This window comes from Panulirus ornatus, chromosome 13 (genome assembly GCF_036320965.1).
Source record: "Panulirus ornatus isolate Po-2019 chromosome 13, ASM3632096v1, whole genome shotgun sequence".
Lineage (NCBI taxonomy): Eukaryota > Metazoa > Arthropoda > Malacostraca > Decapoda > Palinuridae > Panulirus > Panulirus ornatus.
In genome coordinates, this window is record NC_092236.1 from 54,380,528 (window position 1) to 54,398,567 (window position 18,040).

The following is an 18,040-nucleotide window of genomic DNA, read 5'->3' on the forward strand; positions in this document are numbered from 1 at the left end:
CTGTTGCCATATTTTTAACTAACAGAGTAGCTGATAAGCTGTAGTGCATTATTTTTCTCTTTCTTTAGACAAAATGGCTCATACTGGAATTTTACGACAAGGAATTTTTACAAGCAAGAGTACTATAATTCGATCTCCTTACTTTTGGTCACATGAATATAGATTAATAAATGACTACAGTAGCTATATTTCACACAGAAAGTATTCCTTATTTAAAAACTTGAATGGCAGATTTCATCAAATAAGTTCAGCCAGCAATCTAGATAGATATGTTAGTGGGAAAATACTTGAAAACAAATTAACAGTATTTGTAAAACCAGTGACTACAACACTGGTTTTAGAAAAGAAGAAAAGCACCAAAGGCTCCAAAGAAAAGAGCCAAAAGTATGAAACAGAAGATGATTATGATGAAAGTTTCTTGGAAGATCCAGCTTTTGAAACATTAAGATCTGATTCAAAGGCCTTAGAATCTAGTGACTCGAAATCAGGTGTAATGGTCTTGCAGCCCTGGGTGAAGTGGGGTACTTGTAAGAAGAGAAATACTTCAGGAGAGTTAATGTTAGATGAAGCAGTTGCTCTAGTGTCCACATTACCTGGTGTTCATGTCATAGCAAAGGTAATTATAAGATGCTGTTTTTTATTATCCAGTTGTAGTTGTGTAATTGAATGTAACAAGAAAGTAAATTGGCCCTTTAAAAGGTTCTAGGTATATAATGTGTAAGTTGTGCAAAATTACAGAAATTTAAGAAGTACATTGAAGAATTGGAATAAGTACTTGTAAAACCCTTTTGCTTTGTGAACAGGATGGTGTGGGAAGGGCATAGAAGGAAAATATTGCTGTGAATAAATGGTGATCACTTGTGTGAAGATAATGAATGCATCAAGGATATAGAATGTGGTTACACGGGTCTTAAAAGGTGATAATTTAAGTTCAAGAGATCTGTTTGAATAGGAATAGAGATTTGTTGAGGACTGTGATACTAGAAATCTTTTGAGTACTGTACTTTTGGAAGTATATATTTGAATTGAAAAGGACATATAAGAGCAAAACAAGTAGATTATTTTTGTTTTGATCATTATATAATTAAAATTTTAAATTTGTCTTCACTTATTCTTCTTTTAGGAGGTCGTGCCTGTAAGGAGTTTGAGTGGGAAAACAATCTTTGGCTCTGGAACATTGGAGCGTGTCATTTCCCAGGCACGTTCTTCCAAAACTATTTCCTGTGTCTTCATCAGCGTGGATATGATGAAAAAATTCCAGATTATGTATGGTTACAAAATTAACAGTTACTTAAAGCATGAATATTAATAAGTGGATATGATGAAAAAGATTCCAGATTATGTACAGTTACAAAATTAACAGTTACTTGAAGCATGAATTTTAATAAGTGCTGTTAATAAGATATCAGTGACTTAGATTAAACATGCTACCTATTAATTAATATAAAGATTTTCTCTTTGATTTTCAAAATTTTGATAATGCATAGTATAGATTAGAATTTTGATAATGCATAGAATTGTTCTGTGTTTCTAGAAATATATTACTGCAAATGCTATAGTTCATGCCTTCTCTCCTGAATTCTGAAAACTTATTGAACTCTGTCTCTGTTTACAGGTATTATTATTTCTTGTATCTCAGTGTAAAGGGTTGTATCAAGTGCACACAACCCCCAAACTTACTCACTCACATCCTCAAAATTTTGCTTTCTTTGTGAAAGCACCTAATCCCTCCTTCTGCATGCTTCACACTTCTCTCACACATGTAAACACTGCTTTCCTAGATGTCTCCCATTCCTCACCCATTCTAGTTCTGCTCATGCTCACTTTCTGCCATTTTTCAACTAGTCTTTCTGGGCATCTCCTTGTACAAGCCTCATTTCCTAAACTTACTCACTCCAACCACCCTCCTCCCATCCAAATAATTTCCTCTTTTCCTAAAGCTTCTAAAATCTCTCACTTTTGCCCAGGAAGTGATCAGACTACCTGCAAGCTACTCCTCTCAGGACATCTACATCCAAAAGTGTCTATTGAGAATGCCAACGATTTAGGATATAGTCCAATCTAATCCCCCGCACCCGCCACCGCCACCCCGCCCACATATACTTTCGTATGTTCCTCTTTTTTAATCACGTATTCCCAATGACCAGTCTTTTATCAGTGCACAGCTCCACAGGCTGTTAACCATATTTAATTCACAGTAGGTGCCCTGTGCTGCCCTCAGATGTCACATCACCCACTCTTGTATTCAGATCCATTACTGTTATGCCATCCCTCACATCAAGATTGCAGAGGCACTCATGTAACTCCTCTGAAAAAACTCTCCTTTTATCTTCTCTCTTCTCACTACCCGGTAAATAACCACTATCAATCACTCATCTCTTATAATCTGTTTTCATTTTCACCCACTTTAGTCTGGGGCTCACTTTCTTTCACTTCACAAATTCCTACAACTCCTTCAGCAGAAGTGCCACCTTTTCCTTTGCTCTCTTCCTTACACTAACCTGACTTTACTCATGTTATATTCTCAAACCATTCTTTCCTCTTCCTCTTGAGCTTTATTTCACTCAGTGCCAGAACATCTAGGTTCCTCTTCCCAAACACTGCCTGTGTCTTGCTTTTCATCCTGGTTACATCAGAACACATTCAGCCTGAGCTTTTAAGGATGATGAGCACTCCTCTCTTGGTTCATTCTGTTCTATCTTTTAGAAATTGAAATACAAGAAAGGAGAATCTCCCCCCATTTTCATTGCTTTCTGTAACATGCAAGGAATACGAGGGTTGTATTCCCCCATTCCTGTCTCCAGGGATAGTGATAAGTCATTATCAAATTTACATTAGAGGCTTACTCCCACCTACTTTACCTCCAGACCCCTTCTCCCTCAGTTTGCCACCCCTTGCCAGGATCTTGACACTTTGAATTAAGCACTCTGCCATGGCATTGATTTTGTTAGCCCTTTTTTATACACATTCTTTATTGTTCATGTAACTCTTTCATTTTGTAATGGGAAAAATAAAATTTGAAGACCTCATTTTTTGTCCAAATCAGTGCATTTTGCAAGTAGACCACCTTTTAAGAGTTAAAAGCATCCCAGCACATGGAAAAAAATTAGTAACTATGTCAGCTGTAATATCTTGGAATATACCAGAAGATATCAAACAAAGAATTATGAGAGCCCATTAAGAAAGATGGAAAAGTTATTCAGTGTATTACTATGAGATATATAATATACATGGGAAAAGCACAGAAACATTCAAAGAAGCCTGGATACATGGCTAAAACAGTTTCAGATTAGCCCATAGTTGATAATTACATAATGTGTAAGGAAGCAGAGAAAAATAGTATTGTTAAACAGGCAAAGTGTACTAAGCACTCCATACTAGCCTTGCCAAATAGCAAAATATCATCTTAAGTACTTGTAGGTATATGCCATTTTGCTCAACACTCCATCTATACCCTTGGCTTATCCTTACCTTTAGAGCTTTATTGTTCTCTTTCCTCATCCTTTGCTGTGTCCTTTTCTCCCACATACCTGTTGCTCATGATTGATCAAGAAGGTAGTAGTAGAAATCTACAATTGACTTCAAAAAAGAAAGTATAGAGATATGTTTCAAAACAACATCAGTGATTTCTTTTCAGAGAACTTGAAAAAGCATTTGGTTTGAAGGTTTTGGATCGTTATTCTGTTGTCCTCAGTATTTTTCGTTACCATGCACGCACAAAAGAAGCTAAACTCCAGGTTGCCCTGGCAGAATTACCATACATTAGGTATGTGGAATTTTCGTTTTACAGTAGACGTGATGTATAATGAATTCTTTGTTGTGTTTTTATAATCTATTTATGTTGAAGTGAACTATAATGATCTTTATTCATACATTCTGAGGAATGATCTTTTGCAGGACTCAGAAATTAATTCAGCCTTGCTTTGCATGCAAATGCAGATTGTGACCTGACAATAGAAATGATATGTAATGGAATTCTTTGTATTGTATGTATTTTCTAATAATGCTGAAGTGAAGTACTGCACTATTAAAATGCATTCCTGCATGTTCCCTGTCTGTTGACACACCTAGGAAATTGCTAGATGCTTGATGAGTAACCCCCGTACTTAATTGCCAATAATCCCACCTTAGGCAGAATAGAGATTGCAGGCTGCTGGGGTTGTATATTATCAGAAAAGTAGTGTTCTACATTGTCAATACCATGTAAAGGTGTCTGTAGGCAAGCCAACATATGCAGTTGCCTGTAGTATGTTCATTTCTGTGACAGTAGAAATTGCTGGCCACTAGGATGATATATTTTTATGATAATTTGTTCTGGATGAGTGGGAAGTTTGTGCTGGCAATATGGGAGGTACAGTATGAAGGGTAGCAATAGTTGGGATGAGTGGCTATACTGCTGAACAATGCTATTCTGCTATTTATGGTGTGCTGTCCACTGAGGTAGGGTATGATAGTGGTGAGGGAGGATTTGGCAGCCAGGAAGGGAGGGAGTAGTGCTGGCCAGGAAGGGTATGGTAGCCAGGAAGGGAAGGAGTGGTGGGGGAGGATATGAGACTAGGGATAGAGGGAATGATGGTGGTGAGGGAGAATGTGGTAGCCGATAAGGGAGTGCTGGTGATGAGGGAGGAAGGACATCTTAGTGACCAGGGAAGGTATGTTGGCCAAGTGGTGGAAAACATGGTGATATCCAGGAAGGGAGTGGTGGTCGTGAGGGAGGATATGGGACCCAGGAAGGCAGGGAGTGATGGCTGGTGGTGAGGGAAGTTGTGGTAACCAGGGAAGGAGTGGGGGGGTCAGGTCATGTTGATAGTTTATGGCAGTGGTGAGGGAGGGTGTGATAAGGATTTGTTGCTGTTAGAGTGTCTTCTCAGTGCAAGTCCAAAATGTCAATGACTAGCTGACTAGCAGACTACAATGATGGGCATATAGGTTTGGCATCATGCCATGGTGACGTATGTGCACTTTCATTGACGGTTTGAACTTGACTGAGATGCATGATTTTTTTTCAGCAGTGGTGGTAGGCTGCTATTGACATCTGTGGATTAGTGTTCGGAATCAGACTTCAGCTAGGAATTCAGATATGGACAAGAACCATTTAACCCTTATATGAGGTCCAGAACAACCCTCTTAGATATCTTCATGTACGGTTTAGAACAGTTATGGGTTAACCAGTGTGTATGGTTCAAACAGTTTATGAAAGGTGGGGTAAAAATAGGTAGATGAAAAAAAAATTCTAATGAAATGACAAATTACTGTTCAAAAGTATAAGAGAATACACAGCAATTATATCATTACTTTTTTTTTGTTGGCCAGACTCACTAGTGAATAAAGGGAAGAGAAGGACTCTTCAGCAGTGGTGGTAGCTTGCTATTGACATCTGTGGGTTGGTTAGTGTTTCGAATCAAACATCAGCTGGGGATTCAGATAAGAATAAGAACCATTTGATCCTCATATGATATCCAGAGTAGCCCTCGTAGATATCCTCATGTAAGGTTTAGAACAATTATGGGTTAACTAGGTGTGCATGGTTCAGATATCATTATAGGCAGGGAAAAAATAGAATATGATTGAAAAGGAAGAGAATATTCCCAAAAGAAATGTCAAATTATTGTTCAAAAGTATCGGAGAATACACAGCAATTATATCATTTCTTTATGTTGGCCAGATCCATTGAAATAAGGGGCAGAGTTTCCAGTAAAATTGGGGGACAAGTGTGATGTTTCTTTCTTACTACTGCGCTTGTTTTTGTGCTGTACTCATATATCATACACTAGCAGAATATCAGTGATGAGAAAGTTGGATATATATGGAAATATTACACTTTGCTTTCATTTTAATGGAGATTGGCTGGTGGTAAGTGTGGGGAGGATATTGGTGGATTTGATTCATGATGTGCAATAGAATAGAGAAATTTTTGTTAGAGATTTAAAATTTCATCATAGCTTTATGTAATCTCCTGGCAAATGAATTTATTCCTAAATTCATAAGTTACATTAAAGTGTCATTCGTGTAATTAAAGCACCATAATATTTTTCTCAAAATGACAAATAAAATATGATTGTTATGATTTATGTAAACTGTGCATTATAACTCTGTGACAGAACTATATATAAATTTTTCTCTTTCATTTTTACTATGTTAAAGTAGCATGGTATCTACGTTAACAGTAATGTGATCAGGATCAAGCCACCTCACAACAATACTGTTCATTATTCCAGAAACTGTTGATGTGCTCTTTTCTGGGTTGTGCATTCTGAAAAGGCCATACACTGGGTTGAGAGACCTTAGATAAGAACAAACAAACCATAGATAGCTTTTAACTAATATATGAATATATTAAACACTGCATATGATAGCAGAAAATAAAGAGAAAAGCAACCTTTATGCCTGAAGATATCCTCTTTGTAGCTTGAAAATGCATGATGATAGGTTATTCAAATTTAGTTTACAATCTACCAAAGAATTTTGTGGATCATAATGCCAGTTGACTGGCTCAGTAATTATTTGGTTGTGAATCATAACGCAAAACATTTGCTGTCTTCTTTGTCTTATCCTCAACTTTTCTGTCTTGGCTAGTGTAAAGTATGTCTTATCATCACAAATGCTCTTGAATAAGAATGAAGAAAATGTCCCAGAGCAGATTTTATTTTTTTTGCAGGAAGAGGATGTCTGGAGAAGCAGAACATTTAATGGTAATGGAGAGAGAGAAAAAACTCAAAGCTGCCCTCATTAAGTTAGCTCGTGTTAGAGAAGTGATAAGAAGAGGTCGAGCAAAATCTGACTTTCCAACAGTAGCAGTTGTTGGCTACACCAATGCTGGTAATTGTAATTTTTTGCTATCTTGTTAATTTTGATTTTGATTATGATAAGAGCTGACAACAGCTTTAGGTAGTGCCGATGTATAGAAAAGGATGACAAGGTGAATGCCCAAATTACGGAGGTATAAGGATGTTGAGCATACATGATAAGATGCTTAGAAAGTGATCATTGAGGAAGTGGTGTCATGTGCTTAATCTGGCTTGGAAGGAGCAGTGTGGCTTCAAGAGAGGTAGAAATTGTGTGGGCCAGGTCTTTTACTTTGAACAATTTGTGAGAGTATCCGAAGAAGGTGAGTGAATGTATGGATTTGGTGAAACTGTACAATAGGATTGACAAAGAGGCTTTGTGGAATGTGTTACAAATGAGTGAAGGGTTTTTACAGGGACAGTAAGGCATGTTTGTGAGTAGGATGGGGGGAAGATGGGTGGATCTTTGTGAAGATGGGTTTGTGTTTCCTGGGCTATTCAACTTGTAAATTGTTATACTCTTTCTTGTGTTGATCCCCATGTTGGCCATGAAATAAGAAAATAAAAACAATCCCTAATGCAGGGATAAATTTGCATGCAAAAATTTAAAAAAATGCACAAATACAACTTGAAAAATACACAGGAACATCTCATACCTATCCTTATTTTAGCATTTTGGGGTGGACTGAGATACAATTGAGTCTGATGCCTCACCTACAGGTAAGAAGGTTGGACGTGGTGGTGTGGTATGTTTGATTCCTGTCAGTTTGTGTCACACTTTACACTTATTTCTCACTCATGCACAGTATTGGTGGTCAGTTAGATGAATGATATCAGTGATATGCTACCTCCTTGTGTAGTTTTCATAGTTATTACTTTTATATATGCCATTAACTGTATATGATTTTGTACACCACATTTTTATTGGCATTTTCAAAAACATTTGCTAGTATACAAACAAACAGCACGCTCCCTACACCTTGTGCAAGCTATTTTTCTTTTTCAGTCTCTTCTCTTTGTGTATATGCATACATGGCACTGGTTCCAGAAAGTTTCATGACACCTTTCACTGCTACTAATCTGTTTAGAATATGGTTACCACTATGAGGTTATTAAGAGTGGTATGGTGACTTCCCATGTTAGTTGTCCTCCTCCTTATTGAATTATTACCACTAACATCAATCTCCTAGTCACATAATTCTCTCATTTTTCATGGTATTTTTCACTTTCCTGTCTAACTGATACATATAATTGTTTCACCTCATGATTTAAGCCATTAAAAGATCTGCTTATTTTTTTGCACCATCACCACATACCCACAACCTCAGCATGACAGATTTGCATTCATAAGGGTGGTTGTAGGTGCTCAGAGATTAGAAGTTTTCCTTGGCCCTCCTGTCAGTGGAAGAGACCTTTTGTATAAGTCAGCAGGATATTTATACAGAAAGGTTAAATGGTTAAATAGTAATGTGACTATGGAAGCAGTCCTTTAAGGGTTGTTAGATGTGGTTCGAGCATTTAAGAGTTAATTTGTTCATCTGTTATACCTGGGTGTATGGATCAATAACAGGAATGATTAATATTTCTTCCTTTGCAGGGAAGACTTCCTTAATTCATTCCATCACTGGAGACAACCGGGCTGAAGGGAAAAATCACCTGTTTGCAACATTGGATGTAACAGCTCATGGGGTCAAACTTCCATGTGGTGTAGAAGTGGCATTCATTGACACTATCGGTTTTATTCAGGATATTCCAACAGACCTGATAGCATCTTTTCGAGCAACATTAGAAGACGCTATATATGCTGTAAGTATGCCAGAGGGGAAAAGAAAACTTCATATTTTGGCATTTCTTGAGTAATACTCATGGACATGGAAGATCACTTTTGAAGAATCATTTTATGCATAATGCCTGTGACATATCTCTGTTTTGGGATCATTCCATACTGAAAAAGTATTTTTCAGATGTCAAAAAGCATAATCTTACCCAGATTAATGCTACCTGAAAGCATTGTAAAATTCTGTTGACCAGGAGTGAAAAGAAACAACTCAAAAATATTATTATTAATGGCATATGAAAGCATCATGAAATTTTGTTTACCAGGAGTGGAAAGAGACCGCTCAAAAATTTTATCACTTTAAGCACTTACTTCTTACTGTTGGGTAACAAAAATTTATGAATTCTGGGACCATGATTTTTGCCCTTCTCCGGACCTTCTTTGGATGAGGTATGTGCTTCTTTGGATGAGGTGACATTATGTGAGAAACACATTTTGGTTTTGGTTGTATGTAGAATATGAACAGTGTGCTAAATATTTAATTTGATCCTGCAGTTTCTGTATTTACACCTGTGACTTTATTGAATTCTGATCCGGTTTTATCATTTTTTTCAGACACCAGCTCCAAACTGTTGATCTCTGGTGATTGATGATGAATCTCTCCCTTTTGTTTTCTTTTTATGGATCTAGTCACAACTGTTCGGTCTTGATACTTTCCATAATTTGAATCCAAATCTGAATCACATCAGAATGAAAATATTGAGAAAGTTGAAATTATTTATTGTATGATGATATATTTAATTTTACTGACCCTGCTGATCAGATTGACTGAACTATATTCCCTGCTTTCTTTTCCTGTTGATTATTTTCTTGGTTTAGGTAGTGCGAGAGGTTATGAGTAGTTCCCCAAAACTAGTAAGAATAACAGTAATATAGCTTATTGGTATACATAAAGATTATATGTTTTGAATATTTTGAATACTCATCTGTTAGAGTTAACCTAACCTAACCTAACCTAACCTAAGCCTCTGTCCTACCACAGAGTCCAGTGCTTTCCTTGTTTTACTCATTCCATTTTCACTTACACTTAGAATGACTTTAATGGTCCCCAGTTCTTTGCAGTATTCTTAGAGTTTCTTTTTTTTCTAGGATGTGGTTGTGCATGTTCGTGATGCAAGCCATCCAGATTATGAATTACAGGGAGCCATTGTTACTGAAACACTTGGTTCCTTGCCTCTTCCAGAGAAAACACCCATTATAACCGTAGCCAACAAAATAGATTTGGGCGTGGCAAAGTCTGCTGACAGATACAAAGGATTGCATTTGGTTTCTGCACTTACTAGGGAAGGTAATGAAACTTTACATTTTCAGGTATCTAATTTAGATATGAATATATATTCTGACATGAGTGATAGACTTCCATGGTGTATTAATTAGTGTACATTACCATGACACATTCATTCAACACTCTAGAGGGGGTAACATGAAGGGGTCCTAAAACTGAAACCAAAATTCTGGAGTTATTGTACTGGGGTCAAAATTAGGTAACTACATCAAGGTTGAGACTTCAGAGGAAGTATATTGGGGTCGAGATTCTGGAGTCTTGATATTGAGTTCAAGATTTCTTAGTCACTAAATCAAGGTCAAGATTCTTGATTTATTTCATCAGGGTTGAGATTCTTGTCACTTTTTCAGTTAGAGTTTAGGTGTTTTTATATTAGGGTCAAATTTCAGGGGTCATTATATCCGGGTTGAGACTGGAGAAACTACATTGGTTTCCAGAATTGGAAATTGCTATATTGGGTAGGATCTTTAGGAGTTGCTAAATTAAGTTTGAAATTGTGTATATATACAGAGTGACATTCACAAATTGCTGTATTGAGGTTGAGATTCAGCGGTTTTTGTACTGGGGTTGAGATTCAGCAGTTCTTGTACTGGGGTTGAGATTCAGGAGTCCTTGTGTTGAAATAGAATCTGATGTCACTGCTTCAGGGTCATTGTGATGGAGTCCTTATACCATGGTTAGAAATTGTAAGTCACTCTATCAAGATGAATAAATGGGAATAAGGTGGGTGTGTGGATGTCATTGAGTGAGTATGACCAGTCTATTGATAATGACGAATATATGAGAATATCCCAAGCATTGTGCACCTTAGATATTAGGGATGCCACAGTGAATGGATTAATGGCCATTTTCATTGATAAATTCCTGATGTACAGAAATTTTTTTTGCATGATTTCAATTTTTTTTTTTGGAACAATAACTTCACTAATGAACATGCTCTTGAGACAATGTTGTTGATAAAAGTTCTTCAGAGTATGTTAACAGTTGATTTCATGTAATGTTTTAGGCATAAGAGAACTACTGGAATCAATCCAAAATGAAGTGATACGAGTCACAGGTCGACGTTTCTGGAGATTCTCACTGCCGACTGGCTCAGATCAAATACGGTATGTATTAGAGTGTTTGAGTGCATAGTTGACTTTAACTATGTTCATCCTAATTTATGAATGAAATTGATTTTTTTAGAGCAGAAACACTATTTAGTGCTTATCCCATTTACTTTTCTATCTCTTTAAACGTCTGCTTGTCATTAGATTCACTTATACCTAAGAGTTAGCAACATACATATGCATACATATTTATTAATATATTTATAAGTATCCCAGGACCATTTCGTATGAATGCTCTGATGTTACTCAAGACCACTTTCACGAGGCTTCTGCAGCCTAAGGTTGCCCTACTTATTGCAGCAGGGAAGTGGATTCCTTTGGAATGGTCTTTGATGAGACTGCATCCTTAATGATGCAGCATTGCGAGAGGTGATTTTTGTTGAATAATTCAGAGTGTAACCGCTTGAAAGCAGAGCCCAGTAACACTCCTACATATTTCATACTTGTATATTTATAATTATCTCATACCAATTTCTATGAAAGAATGCTGGTGTTACCTGGGACTTTTCTAAAGGCTTTTGCAGCCCAAGACTGTGCTTCTTCCAAGTAGCGGGGAAATGTAGACTCCTTTAGAGTAAGAAGTTCTTTGACGAGACTGTACTCGCAATGATATAGTCTTGCCAAAGGTGACTACGCTTGCAGTGTAACCTTGGGCAGGCAGTATAGGTACCTGTACAGTATACAGTGAGAATATAGTCTATCATGTGAATACCTATAGAGTATTTTTAAGGAAATTACATTAGTGGACAAAGAGAGAGTATTGTTTTATAGAAATAAAAATTAAGAATCTTGAAATTTGTAAGTGCAGTGATATTTGACTCTGGTTCTGGCCTGGGCCTGGTCTGGTCATCCTCATAATGCATCATTGCTTCATTGAACATCATGGAAAATCATATAAATGCTGAACATAATCATGAAAAAATCCCAAATCCTGTACTCTCTCAATGTTGGGTGATTCGGAAATTTTAGTATTTCAGTTAGGGTAAAGCCAGTAAGGATAGCAAATTAGTGAAGTTGTTGTACTTAAAGAAGAGACTTCTGTAATGTTTAATATAGAGAAAAAGTCTTCATCCATTTGCTTAGTACCCTACCAACTGGAAGATCAAATTTGTTGACAAGATAGTTTGCCATCTGCTAGTGACCTGTTAAGGGTGTGGCACTAAAGCCAAAGAAGTGGCACTGGAGTTCACCAGCTGTGGAGACTTTTGTATAGTCACCCCCTTGATATAGTTTCCTCCCCTTCTTCCTTTTTGCTTTTCCTTCTCCTCCCCACCCCTCCAAAATTTCATAAACTCATCTTCATTTTTCTCTCATCATTAAGTTCACAGCTGTACCAAATTACAAGTAATTGAATTGTGTGATGTATGGAAATTTTACCTTTTTGTCAACATCGTAGTTGTTATCATAACAGTTTGTCATTTATTACTCAAGCCTTTTTGATAATCCATCACCTTTTACTCATATGCATTTTATATTTATTCCATGGAGTGAACATCCAAATAAATACGAAATCTCATTAGATTTTTTTCCCTTGAATGTTACTCTGTGCTGCTTCATTCACCTAAGTCATTTTAACATTTTTATTACATAAAGTGTATCATGTTTGTCAACTCAGGTCTTAGTCCACTCTTGTTTAAATGTAAACATACACTTCTCATGGACATTTCTTGAAGCATGATTTTGATGACATATAGAAGTGTAGTTGACTCAATGGAGTGGGGGGCTGGAAATCCTCCCCTCTCATTTTTTTTTTAGTTTTCCAAAAGAAGGAATAGAGAAGGGGGCCAGGTGAGGATATTCCCTTAAAGGACTAGTCCTCTGTTCTTAGCGTTACCTCACTAACGTGGGAAATGGCGAATAGTATGAAAGAAAGAAAGAAGTGTAGTTGACTCAGTGGTATTTTTTGCAACATTTAGTGATTATACTGATATAATTGTAGACAAAAAGGGTTACATTTCAGTAGTGGAGCATGCCACTTTGCCATAATGTGAAAATTGGTTAATAGACATTATATTAAGTTTCATTATATCCACATGCTTCATGACCTCTTGATAGTATGAATCACAGTGTAATGACTCATAACCTTATCCTGCAGTTTTCTTTTTAACAGATGCTAACTTGTCTTTGCTCTCTGTGAATCTAAACTATCATTTCATTACAAGAATTTCTGAAAATATTGTTATAATTATCTTAATATTACTTGTGGTATTCATATTATTCATAGCATAATTGTTGATTGCTTCTTTTTTTTTTTTTCAAATTTATATATTCTAACCATAGACAGCTTATGGTTGATTGTTCTATTTTCATCACGAATATTCTTTTATCTCCTTCCTTTACCCTCTTTGACCTTTTTTTATGGTCTTGCATTATTCACTATCTGATTCTCTTCCCTACCCTCCTTCCTTTATCTTTTTCCTTCTTCTTCCCATCCCTTCAAAATTTCCCCTGAAATTATCATAGCTCATATGTACTTCCTCAGTAGAGCATCTAATGATATTGACATACTTACTCATTTGGTATTTGATTTTGTCTGTCTCCAGATGGTTGCAGAGTATCAGTGGATTAGCTCATGAAGAGATAGATCAAGATAATCCTCAAACAACACATATCCTTGCTGTTTTAACCGATCAGGAGCTTGCTTTATTTCGAAGAAATTTAAAAAATCAAGAGTAAACGTTGACTCCCGGTGTACATTCTTGCTGGAATTTTATTCAAGCTTTTGTGCTGCATGTTTTCATCCTTGGCAGATGTCAAAAGTTTGAAATTTTACATAGTAAAAGAAAGTATTTGATATATATGATTGATTTATGATGAAGAATTATTCATAAAGTGAAATTTTGCTCAGAAAGTTTTGTTGATTAGATATTTTGATGTGGTATCATAACTTCATCATAAAAAGCATCACATAATTGCAAATTTATATGTAGTATTCTAGCTTATAATGTAGATTTGTTATGATACCAGACATTGTGTGTCTTTGCATAGCCAGATTTTCATGAAAAAATTAGTCTTCAGGAAAAAGGATAATAATGTATTAGAAATTGAAAAACCAAAACATGCAAAAAATATTTAAAATTTTCATTGCACAGAATGCTGTCTATATGGTGCTTAACACATGAATTTTAGAGAATAAATGTGAGCAAATGATGCCTTTTCTTCAACTGTTCTTGGCGCTACCTCATTAATGGGAGAAACAGTGAATATATATGAAAAAAGAAAATAATGCAGTTCAATCTTAGTATCTATAGATTATGCTAGAGGAATTGCTGGCTTATATTAGTTACTTACAAAGTGCAACTGGATTTGATTTTGCTGTTATCCACAGTTTTCTGGTGTAACATCTTCATTGGAAGAGATTTTATAACAGGAGTACATTGTAATTACAGAAAGTCTTTTTTTTTTATAAGATTCTGATAACATTTGTATCTATTTCTCTTTATAAAGGTTTAAAACTCAGCCTTGTTTGATTTTCATGCATATGGTCACCCCATGTGGCAAGTAAATTTCATAGTATGTGAAAAAGTTGTCCTCTGGTATCTCTCTATTCCCATTTGTAGTGAATTAAGTACACATGGTCTCTCATACCACATTCATTCATACTCTACCAAACAGTGTGCTAAAGTGTAAAGAGAATTTCTGCACCAACATAAGTGCTTAATACTCTCTGTGATTGCACATTTAGTTGATTTGTTAAGTAAGGCTCGGCAATTATTTCCAAAACTTTCATAAGGATAAGTAAAGACGAAAACTGTGATGCAGAGGAAGGTGTATACTTGAAAGGTACACAGAAACAAGATATGCATGAGTTAAGCACCACCATAAATGTTAGGGAACAAAATTTGTTTGAAGCTTAGATTTATATGATTCATGGGAGAGTTTGCACTAATATAATAGACATGTTGAAGTGAAGCTCCCTGAATAGTGCAGCAAATATATGGATTTAGGGCCTGAATTATATCAATGCACAGGCAAGAGAATGTATGAAAGAAATTGTGTTGCCAGGTGATATGAAATACAAATGGAATATGGTATGCTGTGCTGAAGAAAGTATGGATGGAGTGAAGGATGAAACATCAGAGAGAATGATGAGATTTTGATAAGTTGTTGAGTTGCTGAAGATGATAATGCAGAGCAAATTTGTTGTTTTGAAGCTTTTGAAGAGGGGCTTATATAAACCATTGTAGATTATTATTGCAATGAAGGTACTGATTATATTATTAACCTAAGATAATTACACAGAATCATAAGGAATGGTTACGACCTATTAAAAATTAAGAAATATACAACCACTGCTTGTGTGTTTTATGTGTTCTTGTGTAAGTATTGGTGTTCATTTTCTAGTGTGTCTTTCTGTTGTGGAGACAGTTTTACACTCTTGGCCATGATCCATAAGGCAATGCTTTTCCGAAACTTGTAGATAATGTTATTGTTCTAATTACAATGTGGAGTACTACAGTATTCTTCTCTTCTCTCCAACACAAAGGGCACTATTCTCTAGTGCCTATTGCATTTGTCTAGGATAAGGTCATTACAAGTGGGATTGGACTGAGGGTTTGGAGGTGAATACGCAAGATTTAAAAGAGGAAGATCATTCTCTGCTTGAGGGTCTGTTAAAGAATTAGTTCAGCAGCCAAAATAATAACCAGGAAGGGTAGCTGAAGTCTTACAGCACAGCCACAGAGAATATCCAGGGTAGAAATTAAAGCTGAAATTATGGAGAGTCTGGGTTAGACAGTAAAGCGATAGAGGAATAGGAGTAATTAGCGGTGGTGATGGAGGGTCCTATGGAACAGCAATGGTAGATATATAGTTGTCAGGGCCCTTAGAGGGGACGAAGTTTGGCACCAGGATCAGGCGTAATAATGAGCAAGGTAGGTCTAGTTGGTAGAGGTACCAAAGCAAGAAAGGAAAAGGCAGGAGGATGAAGAGATGAAAGTTATATGTGACAATTACGCTAGTGGGAGTAATCAGTGCCCGCAGCCTGTAAGAGGTCCATGGAGATTTCCTTGATCTTGTCACAGCATATGATGGGGAGGCTTGAAAGTCTGCACAGCCACCTTGATGGGATCTTCGTAAGAAAAATATGTTGGTTTTGTAGAGGGGAGGCAAGGTAGGACAGACCTAACAGCAAATGTGGTGTGACTGCTTTTCCACCACAGTGGACAGCATTTGAAAGAAGAGTTCTCACAGGAGATAGAAAGAGAAACATGGCCCAACTTTGCTATTATACAGCTAAAGCATGGAATGCTTTTCCTTGTTACATCTTTCCTTCTTCATATAACTTTTCCAACTTTAAGAATCAGATCTACAAACACCTGTAAAGCCCTGCTTTTTTTTTTCTACATTTCTTTCACCTGAAATGGCCTTTTACTGGGGCAAATTGTGCTCATGCCAAGTCGGTCACTACATAGAATAATGTAATTACTGTATCAGATTCAGCTGGAGATTATAATACCAAAATGTGAGGAGAGTTGAAGATGCTACAATGTTCCTTGGAGGTTATTGCTGTCAATCAGGTCATCAAGATAGGTATAATAAAAGGCAAGATTTCAAAAACTTGGTCGATGAACTTATGGAATATCCGGGCTACATTCTTTAGTTCACCGAGTCCGTGGAACTCAGGCCAAAAGACATGGTGACAGACAACAATCTTATAGATATCTGTACCAATACTCTTGTTTCCTGTGTGGACTTGCTCCACTTTGCAGACCTTAAATCTGTGGAGTTCGTGTGCAAAGTCCAGGAGATACAGGACGGGCCAATAATGTTGCTGAGGGCACAGTAATTCCAGTGGGGTATCTTTTTGCTGAAAAAGACTTCAGGATCATATAAAAAGGTACATAGCAGCAACCGAATGAAGAATAATCATCTTCAGTATCTACTGAACTAATCTTAGCAACTTTCATTTACATCGGGAGAATGTGTTGGAGACTAGCAAAGGTAGGATGTCCCGAGGTGCTTGATTACGTAATGTACCAAGGGTAGGAGGAGTCCTGGTAGATAAGATGTGGGTGAACTCCATAGGATACCAAGGGCTGGGTGTTGACCATTGAAGTATGTACTGGCTAGTGCTCCAAAGACCGAGAGAGTTCAGGGCACTGGAAGAAGTTTGAATTCCAGGATCGATTTGCTTCTCATCGGCGAGGACGAAAACCCACAGTAGCTGTTCCTGGAAAACCAGGTCATTGGTTGAGGGTGCGCTGTGTATAGGTAGTTAAGGACCATTGTACCAATGGCCGCCAGGTCTTATACGCGAGGAGGTCTAACTACAAGAAACCGGACAACACCTACAGGTCAGAAAAACGTTGATTGAAGAGAGAATTGGATATGTAAATAGCAAGGCGTCCAGAGAAACAGGAATACTAGTCGTTTAAACAGTTCCCTTTGGTGGAATTTCCGAACCAGGTTCTGGGAATAAGGCATTTTGCGGGCCTGGAAACCGAAGCGATTACGGTGAAAGCGTTTGCCTGGCTGTTTCATCGATGAAGGCTGATAGTTGGATACTCTCAAGGAGGATTAGATTGCTGATGCCAGTGATAAGAACAGGTGTCTGTCAAGAAGTTTGTAATAGCGACGAAGGCCCATTCACTGAGTGCGTGAACGTCGCTGGAATTTAGCAGAATGAGTGAGAGAAGGGATTGAATCTGGCCGACATTATCTGTCGTAGACGAAAGGGCCGTCAAAGGGGTATTTTCCAATTGTGAATAACGCTATCTGAATATGTGAAGGATCCTCTCATAAAAAGCCAGCAGGTGGAGGGTATCACGTGTCCAACACCCCGCCTGACTGCTTCTGAGGGCCACTTCTTTGCCTGAATAATTACACGTTCATTTTAACATTTTCACATAAGGCTTTATCTTGTTTATTTTGATATTGGCATTTACAGCTCTGGATTATCTCTGAGAAATTCACCACTCGGGTTTTACAGTCAAACGGTATGATAACATTCTTCTTAAGCCATACATAGACTTCTTGATTTGATTTATTAGACAAAAAGTACATATAGAGTGACAAAATAAAG

The 18,040-nt window shown here is 37.0% G+C and overlaps 1 protein-coding gene across 1 annotated transcript; it reads left to right on the forward strand.

Moving 5' to 3' along the window:
• The first annotated feature begins 52 nt into the window (after positions 1-52).
• Positions 53-14,475, forward strand: LOC139752908 (putative GTP-binding protein 6). Its single transcript, XM_071668963.1, has 8 exons — positions 53-616; positions 1,124-1,266; positions 3,638-3,766; positions 6,659-6,819; positions 8,383-8,591; positions 9,712-9,910; positions 10,914-11,013; positions 13,560-14,475. Exons 1-8 carry the CDS (start codon positions 74-76, stop codon positions 13,690-13,692), a joined length of 1,617 nt encoding a protein of 538 aa, XP_071525064.1. The 5' UTR covers positions 53-73; the 3' UTR covers positions 13,693-14,475.
• Positions 14,476-18,040: the final 3,565 nt, after the last annotated feature.

What these genes read in the sequence shown, in the direction of transcription:
- LOC139752908 (XM_071668963.1), top strand. Translation starts at nt 74, where the DNA reads ATGGCTCATACTGGAATTTTACGACAAGGAATTTTTACAAGCAAGAGT. An exon ending in TGTTGGCTACACCAATGCTG is followed by an intron (nt 6,820 to 8,382) that starts GTAATTGTAATT and finishes CTTCCTTTGCAG; the next exon opens with GGAAGACTTCCTTAATTCAT. An exon ending in ACTGGCTCAGATCAAATACG is followed by an intron (nt 11,014 to 13,559) that starts GTATGTATTAGA and finishes GTCTGTCTCCAG; the next exon opens with ATGGTTGCAGAGTATCAGTG.